Genomic DNA, 15,444 nt, shown 5'->3' with positions numbered 1-15,444 from the left:
TATGCCTCAATTATCAATCTCCATTTTTTTTTTTAAGTTTTGTGAAAAGGAGTAACTTTGTTCCTACATACTTCATTATATCTGCATTTTTATCACTCTTTAATTTAATATAGTTTTTTTTTTTTCTATCAGTATGCTGCTGCTGGAGTATGTGAATTTCCCCTTGGGATTAATAAAGCAATCATCAATCTATCTATCTAGAAGGTAGACCCCTAGGGTCGGTCGATGTGGCATGCACATCTTTAAGTCCTTCTGATCGTTTTTGTTGACAGCACCTATTGGTTTACTCTACATAAAGTATGGTCCAAAAATGGCCCAAATGTGAGGGGTTTTTTTTTTTAGGTCTATGGGGACAAAATAGGAGGAATTCAAAAAATTTGACATCTAGCGTAACTAGACTAGACTCGGTTTTGTCAGCATTTACCAGAGAAAAATAACTGAAGTGATTTCAAAGACTTCGTAAACAATTCTTAGGAGTACAAAAAAGATTTGAGCATAAGTTCAATTCATAAAACTCTTCGGAGACATTTGACACAACCTTTCAACTGTTCTAAGTGGCACACGATTGTGTTAGAAGGCTATGAAAACAGAAGACAACTAACACCCCATAACAGCATAATAGTGTTGCAGTAAAATGGGAAAAATCTTGAAAGTTTCCAAATTTACACTAGAAACACAAACTAATGAGAAAAGTATGATCCTTGAATTCCAAATCCCCTAGATCCATTCACATCCTATAAATTCATCCAGGAAATCCTATAAAATCTTAATAAAAGTACAGATCACACCAATGGGAGGCATTCTGGAATGACTCATCACAAAACACTACAAGGCTTTTTTAAAACTTAATATCGGAACACATCTTAGCAGAGAGTCGGCATCTTTGGACTTTCCATGTTGTGAGATTCTTGGGTTACCATATTTATGCCAAGTATTTTGTCAAATGATACCTCACCTACTGAGACATCAATAAGACTGACTGTGAGCAAACCATGAATAAAAGGCAATCTATTTTATTTTCTCTGAAGAAATATGCAGCAAACTAAAACCACATTCATTAAAATTTTAACCACAAAGGCGGATGGATTCTTAAATACATGTCCCTGCCTGAAACGCTGTTGAGTAAACGGAAAGCCACGAAGCAGACTGTTGCCATGCATTGTTGCACTCCTGTAGAAGAAGCCGCGGGCCCATTAAAAAAATTAATAAACTCCACGGATCAATCACCAGCTGCCCCGCAACCCTGCCCTGGATATGCAGGTTAGGATGATGGAAGGATGGAGGAATCCTACTGTTTAGCTGATGCCTGTTCCAGCAACAGCAGGCACATGGCAGGAACCCACCTTGGAGTGGGTCATCAATTCACCACAGAGCATACTGATGTATACGCACTCAGACTGGGTCCATTTAAAATCAACCTAACATGGGAAGTTGGAGAAAATCCGGGAATATTGTGCAAAATCCACTCAGGCAGTAAGCAGGCTGGGATTTCCAGTCAGGATTTGGGACCTGTCACCACCTTGTCGCCCTGTTTTAGCGATGTGACACAGAATTTTGATGATACTTTAAAGCAAAATCATGTATTTCTTACAGTCAAGTGATCTTAGGATGGATCCTAATGCTCCACATGCTCCTCAAAAAGTTTTAAAGCAAGTAAAAGCAGTGTTGGCAGGTGTGAATGGATACTCACTGAGAAAATTATTAGATAGATAGATAGATAGACAGACAGACAGACAGACAGATAGACAGATAGATAGACAGATAGATAGTGTGTTGGATGGCTGGGTCCCATGCACGGCCGGGACGCCCCAACTGCATATGTTCCGGGAGAGCAAACATGGACAGCTCAATACCTCCCCCGGGACGCTTGGTGGCAGACTCACAGGCCAACAGTGATTTCCCAGCCTCCTGCCCGGCTCCATGGGAGATGGAGTCTTCCAGAGCCTGGTTGGGAGCTGGGATGGCCATTAGGGGAAGCTGCATGGAGTCAACAGCACAGCTGGATGAGTCTTTATCCCCACCCGGAAGTGCAATTAGGACCAGGTGGTCAAGCACCTGGAATGCTTCCGGGTGGGCTATCAAAGGGGCCAGCCACCACCACTCGAGAGCCAGAGTCAGGAGGAGGAGGACTAAGCTTGGTGAGGAGGAGTGGTGGATGAAGAGAGTGTTTTTGGTTGTGATTTCCTTTGTGTGTTTTGCTTTGGGACTGTGTTGGGCTGTGTGACTCGGGGAAGACATGTCTCATGGCTGAAGAATAATAAAGCCTCTGTTTATTTTGTACGTGCTTCTGCTAGGTCGGGCGCTATATAGCATCCTTATTACGATAGATAGATAGATAGATAGATAGATAGATAGATAGATAGATAGATAGATAGATAGATAGATAGATAGATAGATAGATAGATAGATAGAAACACCCATACACTATATATAATATAGAACGCATTGCCATTTGTTTGGTACATTGGAATCTATCTTTGGGCAGTTCGGTTTTGGCATCTGTCCTTCTGACATCTATTGGTAAATGACAGCTGGGTATTAACAACGGTCACTGTTTAAATTTTAGCCGATCTCAGATCTAAAATGACCACGGCATCATAATTATTACTCCGACTCTGATTAGAGACGTAAAATACGGTTTGTTTTAAAAAATTGTTTGCCGGAAAAACTCAAATGAGGTGTGCCGAAGAGCTGAGTTCACGTCTCGCAGCCCCGTTTAAACAAGAAGCTCTTCATTACATTGGCCGAAAAGGTCAATTTTAAGCACAAATCAGGGCCATGATAACAAAATCATTTCAAGGACTTAAAAAAACAAATAATTCTTTGCAGAGAAAGTATGGATTTCACAAACGTAGAATTTGTAGCCCGATTTGATCGGACTCCCAGTCGCTAGTAATAATAATAATTTAATAATAATTCTTTGCCCTTATATAGCGCTCTTCTCAATACTTAAAGCGCTCAGCAATTGCAGGTTAAGGGCCTCGCTCAAGGGCCCAACAGAGCAGAGTCGCTTTTGGCATTTATGGGATTCGAAACGGCAATCTTCCGATTGCCAGTGCAGATCCATAGCCTCAGAGCCACCACTCCATCTATTATTATGTTTTCCTTCTTCTTTTTCTCCCACTAATTTGAATATTATTATTATTATTATTATTATGTGGGGTTAGCATTACTATCAGAAAACTACAAAATGTCATCATGAGTAGCAATTTACAGCAAGGGGTGCCGTACAAACCGTGATGTCATTCGTTGTCAGATGAATTCCTGCCCTTCGCTGGGACAGGGACTAGAGCATTTCGTAAATACTTATTATATCCTACTCCGAAGTAAGACAAAGTCTTATCCAAGTGTGACTTTTAGTGCAATTCCTAAGGGTAATTCTGAGACACTTGGTAAATATGGACCCTGAGGCTGCAGTGGGCACGGGCTCACCAAAACTGGACAACTGAAGATTTGAAAATGGTAGCTTAGTCAGAGGAATCTCAATTTCTGCTAGTGGGGTCAGAATTTGGTGCCAACTGCATGAATCCACACACCCAACCTGACTTTTGTTAACAGTTCAGACTGGTGGGGAAGGTGGTGGTGCTGTAATAGTGTGGGGAATGTTTTCTTGGTACACTTTTGACCCATTCTTACCAATCAATCAATCCTCTCCTGAATGCCACAGAGTATTGTTGCTGAAAATGGGAATCCCTTCATGGTCACAATTTACGGATGCCTACTTCCAGCATTGATAGTGCACCATGTCACAAGGCAAACTGATCTAATGAACATGACAGCAAACTCGGCGTTCTTCAGTGGCCTTCTCTGAATCCAACAGAATACCTTTGGGATGTGGTAGAATGGGAAATTGGCAACAGGAATGTGCAGATGACAAATTGGCAGAAATTTTGTGATGCAATCATGTCGACATACAGTAGACCAGAACCTCAAAGGAACGTCGTGATTGATCCATGCTATGAAGAACTGAGGCTCCCCACCCAGCATTAGTATGGTGGTCCTATGAATTTGGTCAGTGGATGTATACGTTTATTGAGGGTGGAGGGGTTTAGTCACTGACCAATACAGCAAACTAAGAAGCAATCAGGTTTATGTGGAGTGAGCTACTGTTACAAGGTAACATGACAGCACCGCCGAATTCTAATTATTCTGTCATCTGGCCTCTCCCCAGTGATGAACGCGTTCTTTGTTGGCAGATGACAGATCAGCTTCCGGGCTCCCGTGCTGTGCTGAAGTGGCGTAAGAGGAGCTTAAGAGCAACAATCCCAAGTATGTCTTTTTGAAAAAGGCTGTATCCTTTATGCTGATATTTAGGAATTTTAAGAGGATAAAGGGTTATAAAGCTGGCTAACGCATACCCGTATGACTTAGTCAAATGGGAATTTAGGAAAAGCTTCTCAGGGAAGCGGACAAAAAAGCTGGTAGGAGACCATTTATAGGGAGCTCCCGGTTTTCCAAGTACAGCTGGACATGACCCGCAGCTGCCTCTCCCCTTACCACATCCTGTCAGACTTCCTGATTCAGTCCTTCAGCTCCACCGCTCATCCATTCAGGAACATGAAAGATGGGAACAATACCAAATGAAACAAACGCTGTGGAGGTGAACGCAGAGGAGTTATAACGCTCATACTGCAGATTACAGTTAGTGGAGTATCTTATTCCGATTGGATTAACAGCAATGCAAAACTGTGATGGGCACTCAGTCTGGAAATCTTAACAGCAACATCCAGCAAGCCCCTGGCATTCGTTTATGGTGGCTTCACCCGACAAGAATGAAATGCATTTCCAGTATGGGCACATGGGGTTATTAAGTGGTTGTGTGTGTTTGTACTTTCTCTGTACAGGAAGATCTCGGGGAACAAACGAGCTCTGTTCTTAAGGACAGTCGCAATCTGATTTTGTGTGTAACTCCGGGCTTGCACCGCCAATATCCATGCATGGAGAAATTAGCAAAAGTGTATAATGCTTTATTACTTATACTACAGAAAAACGTTTCAAACATATTATTAAAATGACAGTGAAGCAACACTACTGTGCTTTAAATAACAAAACAAATCATTTTCTACTGCGGTGGGCTGGCACCATGCCCGGGGTTTGTTTCCTGCCTTATGCCCTGTGTTGGCTGGGATTGGCTCCAGCAGACCCCCGTGACCCTGTAGTTTGGATATAGCGGGTTGGATAATGGATGGATGGATGGATAATTTTCTAGGGTTTGGCAATATTAGCAAAATTATATACCACGATGTGTACAAAATTCTGGACAGAAGCAGGTATATGTTACGGTATAGACCTAAAAATCTAACAAATGTCTTAAATGAAATCCTTCTGACTTAACCCATAGCATAGCAGTAGAGTGTTGTACTGTGTTAGCCATAGATTGACACAGAAGAAAGTAGGGTGAAATGACTTATTTATTTATTGGCTAACTAAATAGATTACAAATGCAAGCTTTCGAGGCAGCTAAGGCCCCTTCATCAGGCAAAGTGTAACAAAGAAACTGAAAAATACTCTCGCTTATATTGGGACAGCAAAGTGACTTTTTTTCATTCATCTTAACAACCTTTTTGTTCAAAGGTTAGCAAAATGAATACACCTGAGATGAATTAACCCTGAAAAAAGAGAACCATGAACTAATAAAATGTAGAGATAAGATAACCATCACTAGAAAGTCCTGTAAAGTTTGTTTGAAGTGCATTGTCTGTAAGATCGGCCACTGATGTAGCATTCCCAAACATGATTTGATCATTTATAAAAAAAAAAAATAGCTTAAAGTGATTATGTGTCATTATTACCTTTTTAATGTTGTATGGGATGAACAAACCTGCATATTTTATTCTCTGAACCTGACCCGCTCACCATCACACAAATTTTCCATTTCAACGCAGCATACATTATAACATAATGGTTTGTGGTATAAAATCAAGCAGACTGGCATTTGTAGCATCATTTAGTGTTAAGCTGACTTCTGGAACGGGCAAAAACACGTGGCTTTAGTGAATATGAATATGGCATGAGCGATATCGCCAGACGTTTTAGTGCTAGCATCTCCAAAATGGCTGCTGTCTTGATCTTTTCACACACTATTGTTTCAAGGTTTAACAGAGAATAGTGCAAACACACACACAAAAAAAAACTACTGGCGATAGACAATTCTGTGGATGAAAACAGCTTGTAGATCAAAGAGGCCAGCAGAGAACAGTGACAATGAACAGTGACAATCAACCAGGCAAAGAGACAGGCGAAAATTTCAGTGTAAATCAGTAGTACTAGGGTGTTGTACCGTGTTAGCCATTATGAATGTAGAGAAAAGCCAAGCAAAATGACACCTTTTATTGGCTAACTAAAAAGATTACAATATGCAAGCTTGCGAGGCAACTCAGGCTCCTTCTTCAGGCAGGATGTAATGTAAATCCCACATGGCTATAAAACTTGTTAACCCTCAGCCTTCAGGAATGTTTGAATGGTGACATTAAACCATTTTGGTTTTATACCCCGGCATTCACAGCACTTACCTATACACGTTGGGAAGAGGTCTTCATTGTTGATCTGAACCTCAATCCAATCCATAAGTAGGGTCATGTACTGTGGCGCAGGCAAAGCCGTGGGCTTCTTGTATTTCCAGTCATCTTGCCACCGGTACTCATACCTGGGACCCCCAGACATAATTGGACACGTCTTCTCTGTGCAAAATTCACAGATAGTGCCATAGATCAGGTTGATTCTGTTAAAAAAGTCCACCACATGCACAGCCACCCAGTCGTTGAGATCTTCACCTTGAGGGAGCTGCACGGCTGCTTTCAGGTCCACTCCCGAGCTTAACGAGGCCTGAGCCTTTTTGTGCAACTCAAAGCGCTGCGTGCCGGGCTCAAATTTGCGCTTGGGCCTGAACGTCTTGTCCTTGTTAAAGACTTGCTTCAGGGCTGTTGACATGGCTGAGCAGAATCTTGCTTTATGGATTGCTATTAATGAAGAAAGGCAAAAAAAGCTCTTTGGGATTGTTAAAAATAAAAAAAAGCCCACTAAGAGTCGTTGGCAGTGGAAGCGAAGATCCAAGCAGGCTGCTCCTCAAGACCCCGTCTCCTTTCCTGTAAATGTAAAGTCAAGTCTTTATTAGAATACACATTGGAATTATTATCAAGAGTAAAATAAAATAAAAATCTGAATTAGTGCAAGATGCCCCAATTTGGGGAGTTCATAACAAAATGTATTGATTTACCTCATGAGGTAGAAGTACATAATAAAGAAGAAGAAGTGTGACACACTGCGATGGACTTGCACCCTGCCCAGGGTTTATTCCTGCCTTGCACCCTATGTTAGCAGGGGTAGGCTCCAGCACCCCCCATGACCCTGTTCAGGACTAACCGGGTTAGAAAATGACTGAGTTGAGTCAAATATCTGAAATATTAAAATGTGTGTCTTAATTTAAATGTTTAAATTCGAAATGTTCTCAATTGTAATAGAAATGTTTCAATTTGCTTTTGATAGATAGATAGATAGATAGATAGATAGATAGATAGATAGATAGATAGATAGATAGATAGATAGATAGATAGATAGATAGATAGATAGATAGATAGATAAGGTACTATATAATAGATAGATAGATAGATAGATAGATAGATAGATAGATAGATAGATAGATAGATAGATAGATAGATAAAGTCACAAGCCCTCCTCGGAGCGGGCGAAGGGGCAGGAGTTTCCTACCTGCTTCCGCTCCCACAAGGGTCGAGCTGGTGGGGGTTGGCTGTGCTTTAACTGCGGCCGCGGTGGCCACATCTGGAGGTGTTGTCCAGAGAGGACGTCCGAGTGGCAGGGATGTTGGGGCAGCACCCCCAGACCTGTTCGTTATGTTTTTACAGGGCACAGCCGTGGAGCCAAGGATGCCGACTGCCTGTCCTGGAGAGGACCGATGAGCCCCACAAGCCTCATCTGAGGGAGGGGAACTGTGAAGGACAGCCAGGTCCCATGCCCGGCAGGGACGCCCCTGCTGCTTATGTTCCGGGGGAGCCACCATGGGCAGTCCAGTACCTCCCCCGGGATGCTTGGTGGCAGCCTCCATGGCTGACGGTGATTCCCCAACCACCCGCAGGGCTCCATGGGAGTTGGAGTCCTCCACAGCCTGGTTGGGGGCTCAGATGGCTGCTAGGGGGAGCTGCATGGACTCAGCAGTCTGGCTGGACGAATCTTCAGCCCCACCCGGTGGTGCAGTTAGGACCAGGTGGTCAAGCGCCTGGAACACTTCCAGGTGGGTTATAAAAAGGGCCAGCCACCACCACTCGAGGAGCCAGGGTAGGGAGGAGGAGGACTACACTTGTGGAGGAGTGTTGGTAGTGGAAGAAAAGTGTTTTGCGGTATTGTGTTTGTGCTTTGGGACTGTGTATTGCCTGTGGGTCACGGGGAAGAAGTGCGCCCACGGGTGAAGAAAAATAAAGTTTTTGTGTTTTTATACGTGCCTCTGTGTCTTTCTGTGTCGAGTCAGGCGCCTATATAGCGCCTTTGTTACAATAGATAGATAGATAGATAGATAGATAGATAGATAGATAGATAGATAGATAGATAGATAGACTGATTGGTCCTTAGAGAGCTAGTAAAGGATCAAAGATAACCTCATATTCATAATTACTGGCCATGTCAAAATCTGAAACAATACCCCTCATGCCTATGCTTGAAATGGTCATTTTAAACCTTCTTGGAGTCACTCATAATGGGCGAGAACCACCAGTACACAAGTGATATCACCAGCCCAGCACACCACAGTGTCAGTCAGTCTTTGGGGATGTCAAGTTAGAGCCCTCCAACACAACTAAAGACAAAATCAAACCTGTTTTAGGGGGCATATCACAGAGCAGCTGGAGCAAGTTGTTGGGGATGTCATATCAGAGCCCACCGCTATGACTAAAGACAAAATTAAACCTGTTTGAGGAGTGTGTGTCACACTAATTGGAGTGAGTCACTAAACATGTCACATTAGGAGCCCACCACTACAACTAAAGACAAAATCTAACCTGTTTGAGGGGGCATATCACAGACCAGGTAGAGTGAGTCATTGGGGATGTCGTATTAGAGCCCCCCACTATGGCTAAATATAAAATTAAACCCGATTGAGGAGTGTGTGTCACACTAGTAGGAGTGAGTTATTCGGGATGTCATATCAGAGCCCACTGCTATGATTAAAGATAAAATTAAACCAGATTGAGGAGCGTGTGCCATGGACCAGTTGGAATGAGTCACTAAACATGTCATATTAGGAGCCCACCACTACAACTAAAGACAAAATCTAACCAGTTTGAGGGGGGCGAATTGCAGACCAGGTAGAGTGAGTCATTGGGGATGTCATATCAGAGCCCATCGCTATGACTAAAGACAAAATTAAACCCGATTGAGGAGCGTGTGCCATGGACCAGTTGGAATGAGTCACTAAACATGTCATATTAGAAGCCCACCACTATGACTCAAGACAAATATCAAACCCGTTTGAGGAGCATGTATCACAGACTAGCAGGAGTTAATTATCCGGGATGTCATATTAGAGCCCACTGCTACGACTATGGAAAAAAATCAAATCTGCTTGAGGGGGCCTGTCGCAGACCACCTGGAGTGAGCTGTTGGGGATGTCATATCAGAGCCCACCGCTATGACTAAAGACAAAATTAAACCCGATTGAGGAGCGTGTGCCATGGACTAATTGGAGTGAGTCACTGCTCTGCTCTTTCTTCCATAGTTCCTCTGTGTTCCAAGACCAGTCCAAGCTATCATTGATGTCTCACATGTTCAAGTTGTCCTTTTAGAGTTTTACTTCATTTTCACTTTCATACAATTAGAACAATTAGAACAATCTAGACGAGAACAGGCCATTCAGCCCAACAAAGCTCACCAGTCCTATCCACTTGTTTCCTCCAAGAAAACATCAAGTCGAGTTTTGAAAGTCCCTAACGTCTTACTGTCTACCACACTACTTGGTAACTTATTCCAAGTGTCTATCGTTCTTTGTGTAAAGAAAAACTTCCTAATGTTTGTGCGAAATTTACCCTTAACAAGTTTCCAACTGTGTCCCCGTGTTCTTGATGAGCTCATTTTAAAATACAAGTCTCGATCCACTGTACTAATTCCCTTCATAATTTTAAACACTTCAATCATGTCACCTCTTAATCTTCTTTTGCTTAAATGTGGACCAAAAGTACTTGTAGGAGTGCACCACCTCTACATCCACTTCCTGCACAGTGACCGGACAAAGAGGCAGTTTGGTGTAAAGAAAATTCCACAACCAGTTCCTTGCTTTTTCTTGGTTGAATACTTTCTGAGACCACTGTCCCTACTGTACCACCCTATTTGCTCTCAATCATCCAGATTTAAAATGAGTCTCCCACTGCCAACTTGAAAGCAGACAACTGTTCTTGTAGAAGAAAAAAAAAAAAATAAAACGAGGCAAGTGGTCAATGACAGATGGCAAGTCGTTAGCATGGAAACCCCGCTCGGAAGAGCAGGTGGCCCGGTCATTTCCCACTTGGTTATGCAGATGGAATCATACAAACAATTGTTGTTAGCTATTTTGAGTTCTTTCCTTCTCATGCTATGGAACATGGCATGAAAGAAATGCCACTACAGCCAGCTCATCAATTTGAACAATGTGCCCGTAATGTTGATCCCGTCTCCCTCTGTCTTTGTTACTGCTGAATGAAGGCTGAATGATCTGCTGTCATTTTGTTTTGGATTTAAATAACATTAGACTCATAGTATCGTCACATTCTTGCACCTACTTAAACCAGCTTAGGGGTGTTGGAGGCATAAAGGCTCTCTAGGCAGGACTGAACACAAGGCAGGAACAAATATAAGGCCACCTCTGACCCAGGAAATGCCTCTGTAACTCACCTGAAGTGCACCAAGCTTATGAGTTGTGCAAGGTGGTGTTAAATTGGATTAGGGTTAGTCTCGTCAGACTTATCAGAATGACAGGAGCAGATGCCCCATCATGTGACCCATTTTTGGGTATGTCAGACTTGCTGAACTTGTTGCTGGACCACGTCAAGTTACAGAAGTATCATCTCCAGACAGAGGAGCAGCTCCAGCGACAGACTGATGTCACCGTCCTGCGCCACTGACAGACTGAGGAGACCCCACACTACGCGACTCTTCAATTCCACCCGGGGGGTAAACGTTAACATTATACAAAGTTATTGTCTGTTATACCTTTATTGTTATCACTCTTTAATTTAATATTGTTTTTTATCAGTATGCTGCTGCTGGATTATGTGAATTTCCCCTTGGGATTAATAAAGTATCTATCTATCTATCTAGAAGTGAAAATGGCTGGGCAAGTCAAATTGACCATCACCATGATAACATTCCAGTGCAGTTCTGCTCGCCCCATTTTTCTGACGGTCAATAATGTGCTATCTGATGGAGCCGGTGCTGTACAAAGGGTTAACAGGTATGGCAAGTTAAGCTGCAATCTTGGCATCTTTTTTTTTTCTTTTATCCATTCTGCTGTGGTATGCAGAAGTGGAGACATCAGACAGACAAGCTTCTGTTCTGCTCGAAGCTCCAAAACACCAGCGTTCCTTATTTCTCATCACTGGATTACATGCATTGTACGTCCAGATGAATATTCACTGGTTGTCAGCTCTCATGTGAAAAACAGCCAACCGCTGTGACTCAAGACAAAATGAAACCTGTTTGAAGAGTGTGTGTCACAGACTAGTAGGAGTGAGTTATTGGGGATGTCATATTAGAGCCCACCGCTATGACTCAAGACAAAATTAAACCTGTTTGAGGAGTGTGTGTCACACTAGTTGGAGTGAGTCACTAAACATGTCACATTAGGAGCCCACCACTACAACTAAAGACAAAATCTAACCTGTTTGAGGGGGCATATCACAGACCAGGTAGAGTGAGTCATTGGGGATGTCATATAAGAGCCCACCGCTATGACTAAAGACAAAATTAAACCCGATTGAGGAGCATGTGCCATGGACCAGTTGGAATGAGTCACTAAACATGTCATATTAAGAGCCCACCACTATGACTCAAGACAAATATCAAACCCGTTTGAGGAGCATGTATCACAGACTAGTAGGAGTTAATTATCCGGGATGTCATATTAGAGCCCACTGCTACGACTATAGACAAAAATCAAATCTGCTTGAGGGGGCATATCGCAGACCACCTGGAGTGAGCTGTTGGGGATGTCATATCAGAGCCCACCGCTATGACTAATGACAAAATTAAACCCGATTGAGGAGCGTGTGCCATGGACTAATTGGAGTGAGTCACTAAACATGTCATATTAGGAGCCTACCACTACAACTAAAGACAAAATCAAACCTGTTTGAGGGAGCGAATTGCAGACCAGGTAGAGTGAGTCATTGGGAATGTCGTATTGGAGCCCCCCACTATGGCTAAAGATAAAATTAAACCCAATTGAGGAGTGTGTGTCACACTAGTTGGAGTGAGTTATTCGGGATGTCATATCAGAGCCCACTGCTATGACTAAAGATAAAATTAAACCAGATTGAGGAGTGTGTGCCATGGACCAGTTGGATTGAGTCACTAAATATGTCATATTAGGAGCCCACCACTATGACTAAAGACAAAATCAAACCTGTTTGAGGGAGCGAATTGCAGACCAGGTAGAGTGAGTTGTTGGGGATTGTGGTGGACGGCCAGGGGACGCCCCTGTGATGGAAGGACCAGGGGAGAGGGCATATTCAGGGCAATACCTCCCCTGGAACACTAGAGGGCAACCCCCCAGGCTCACAGCGGGGCCACAGGTTTGGAGGTTAGAAGCTCAACCCTGCTGGGGCCCGTGGCCACCACCAGGGGGCACCTGGACAGTTCCTAACCCCTGGGCTGCAGCATTCCTGGCACACCCCGAAGTGCTACAGTTAGAAGGTCTGGGAGCACCTGAAGCACTCGGTGCCCTATAAAAGGGGCCGCCTCACTCCATCCGAGGGGCCAGAGTCAGGAGGAAGAGGACAAAGCCTGAGGAGGAATAGAGGTGGAAGGACTGGTGGCAAAAAAGACTGTGTGGTGCTTAGCCCTGTGAGCATTGTGTGCTGGACTATAAATGAAGTGCCTGTCTGTGTCGGGATTAGGGAGGCCGTATGCACCAGGGCTTCACAGGGTGTCATCTTAAAGCCCACCGCTACGACTAAAGACAAAATCAAACCTGTTTAAGGGGGCATATCACCGACCAGATGGAGCGAGTCATTGGAGATATCATATCAGAGCCCACCGCTACGACTAAAGACTCGATTGAGCAGCATGTGTCATGGACTAGTTGGACTGAGTTGTTGGAGATGTCATATTAGGAGCCCACCGCTACGACTAAAGACAAAATCAAACTGACTCGCTAAGATTATATACATAAAGGCAAAGACTGAATACTGCTGGGAAAAAGTCGGCCCCTGTTACATGACCTTTATGCTGCTCGGACGGACCCGTTTGAGAATGGATTAATTACGGCCAACAAGCCATAAAATAGCAACACTCAATCATAGCCAGGATTGACATTTTGTTTTTTTGTTTTTCCTTGCCCACCCATCCCATAATCCCCCCCTCTCAAATCCCCCTGACAGTTTCCCACGTCTTTTTATTTCAGCCTTGAGAATGTCACCAGGCTGGACACTCCACCCGCAGCTTTGTGTCTTTTCCTCTTCCTCCCGGTGGCTCGACTTACAGGACTGGCAGCTTCTTTATCAGGATGATTTAAAAGGCCGAGGGCTCCACTACGCGCATTTCCTTCCGATAAATATCAGACATGCCAAACAAGCAGTCGTGAACTCTGCAGTGCCCTTTAAACCCCTACACACCTTTGAAATTTGCACAGCAGAAAAAAAGAATCCATACATCCAAGGATCCATTTCCTGGACCCTCTTTATCCATTTCAGATTCACAAGAAGCTCTAAAGAAGAAGAACGAAAACCAGCGACCCTGAGCATTTCACTTAATATGCAGGTCTGTAATAAAAAAGGCAAGCTAAGGTCAAAACCGAAAGTCAATCCAAACTTTTTGAACAAAAGTGGAAACAAAATCGAGAACAAGAAAAAAAAAACAAAAAAAAAAACGCATAGTCGAAGGGAACAAAAGTCTGAATTAGTGTAAGCCACCTTAATTTGGGGCGTTTATAAGAAATGCATTGATTTGCTTCATGAAGTGGAATACATAATAAACAAGAATCATTTGAAATAACTGAAATTTTAAAATGTGTGCTTCGATTGAAAAGTTTATAGCCTACATTGTCTTGATCGTAGTAGAAATTTGTCATTTGTCACCGTCTAATAGAGGGTCATAGGGGGCTAGACCCCTAGTAAAGGATCACAAATCAAAAACAACATCATATTTGTATCACTGACCTTGAAATAGTCTGAAACGATACCCCACATGCTTATGTTTGAAATTTAGCATTTTTAATATTCTGTGTGTGGGTCTTAGTGGGCTCGGACCACCAGAAAAGAATCCAATATCAAAACAATTATAATATTTGTGATCAGCAACCTTGAAATAGCATAAAACGACACTCCTCATGCTTATATACCAGTTGCGAATTTTTTTGAAGTTTTGTGTGAAGGAGTAACTTTGACCCCTCGTATCCCATTACAGGGTCAGCTGATGTGGCCTGCACTTCTTCAAGTCCTGCTGATCATTTCTGCTGAAGGCACCTGTTGCTGTCCTCTTTATCATGAGGTAATATGGGTTATTTTTGCTATATTTTCATAAAATATATATATTCCAGATGAAAAGATGAACATGAGACTAATGTACAGAAAGTCAGATTTTATTTCTGGGCAAGGTTTTATATAGAACAAAGTCTGAATTAGCGTCTGAAGCCACCCGAGGTGTTTAGTAGTTATTCTCTGTTGGACGTATTCAGCATTAACATTTGTAGTGCATCATCTATTGTAATGTATTTTGTAATTCATATAGTAATAAAATGCATTACTACAAATGATTGTGATGCTCCACCTGTTGGAATGACAAATGCAATGTGTGTGTTTCTCTGTTATATGCCATTTGGTATGGCATTCGTTAAAGCCATGTTAGAGTTTGTGATTCACCGGTTATTGGAATGACAAACAGATGATGCACTGTAAACATTAATGTTGAGATCTAGATTGATTACTTAGATTTCAAAGATGGGTAGTCCAGCTGGTTCACCTTAATACAAGGATAAATATCTGAGTATCTGTGTGTCCGTCTGATTGCTAGGTCTCTGTCATTCTAACAGATGGCACATTTAAAGCATTTGTAATAATAAAATGCATTTCATTTGTCATTTCAACAGATGGCGCATCACAAACATTATCACTGCTTTTACAAATCCCATACCTAATGGCATATAACAGAGACACGTGCATTGCATTTGTCATTCCAATAGATGGTGCATTACAAACATTTGTAATAATGCATTTCATTACTACAAATGTTTGTGATGTGCCACCTGTT

At 42.7% G+C, this 15,444-nt stretch overlaps 1 protein-coding gene across 1 annotated transcript in view; it reads right to left on the bottom strand.

Moving 5' to 3' along the window:
* The window catches only part of LOC120533065 (MOB kinase activator 3B), a 123,594-nt gene that overhangs the window by 75,851 nt on the left and 32,299 nt on the right, over positions 1–15,444 (bottom strand). The window contains exon 2 of the mRNA XM_039759702.1: positions 6,513–7,085. Coding sequence (XP_039615636.1) covers positions 6,513–6,930 — 418 coding nt within the window. The 5' untranslated portion in view covers positions 6,931–7,085. The remainder of the gene's footprint in view (positions 1–6,512; positions 7,086–15,444) is intronic.

This window comes from Polypterus senegalus, chromosome 7 (assembly GCF_016835505.1).
Source record: "Polypterus senegalus isolate Bchr_013 chromosome 7, ASM1683550v1, whole genome shotgun sequence".
In the NCBI taxonomy this organism is placed as follows: domain Eukaryota; kingdom Metazoa; phylum Chordata; class Cladistia; order Polypteriformes; family Polypteridae; genus Polypterus; species Polypterus senegalus.
The sequence above is the reverse complement of the archived record's forward strand: the minus strand, read 5'-3'. Positions and strand labels throughout refer to the sequence as shown.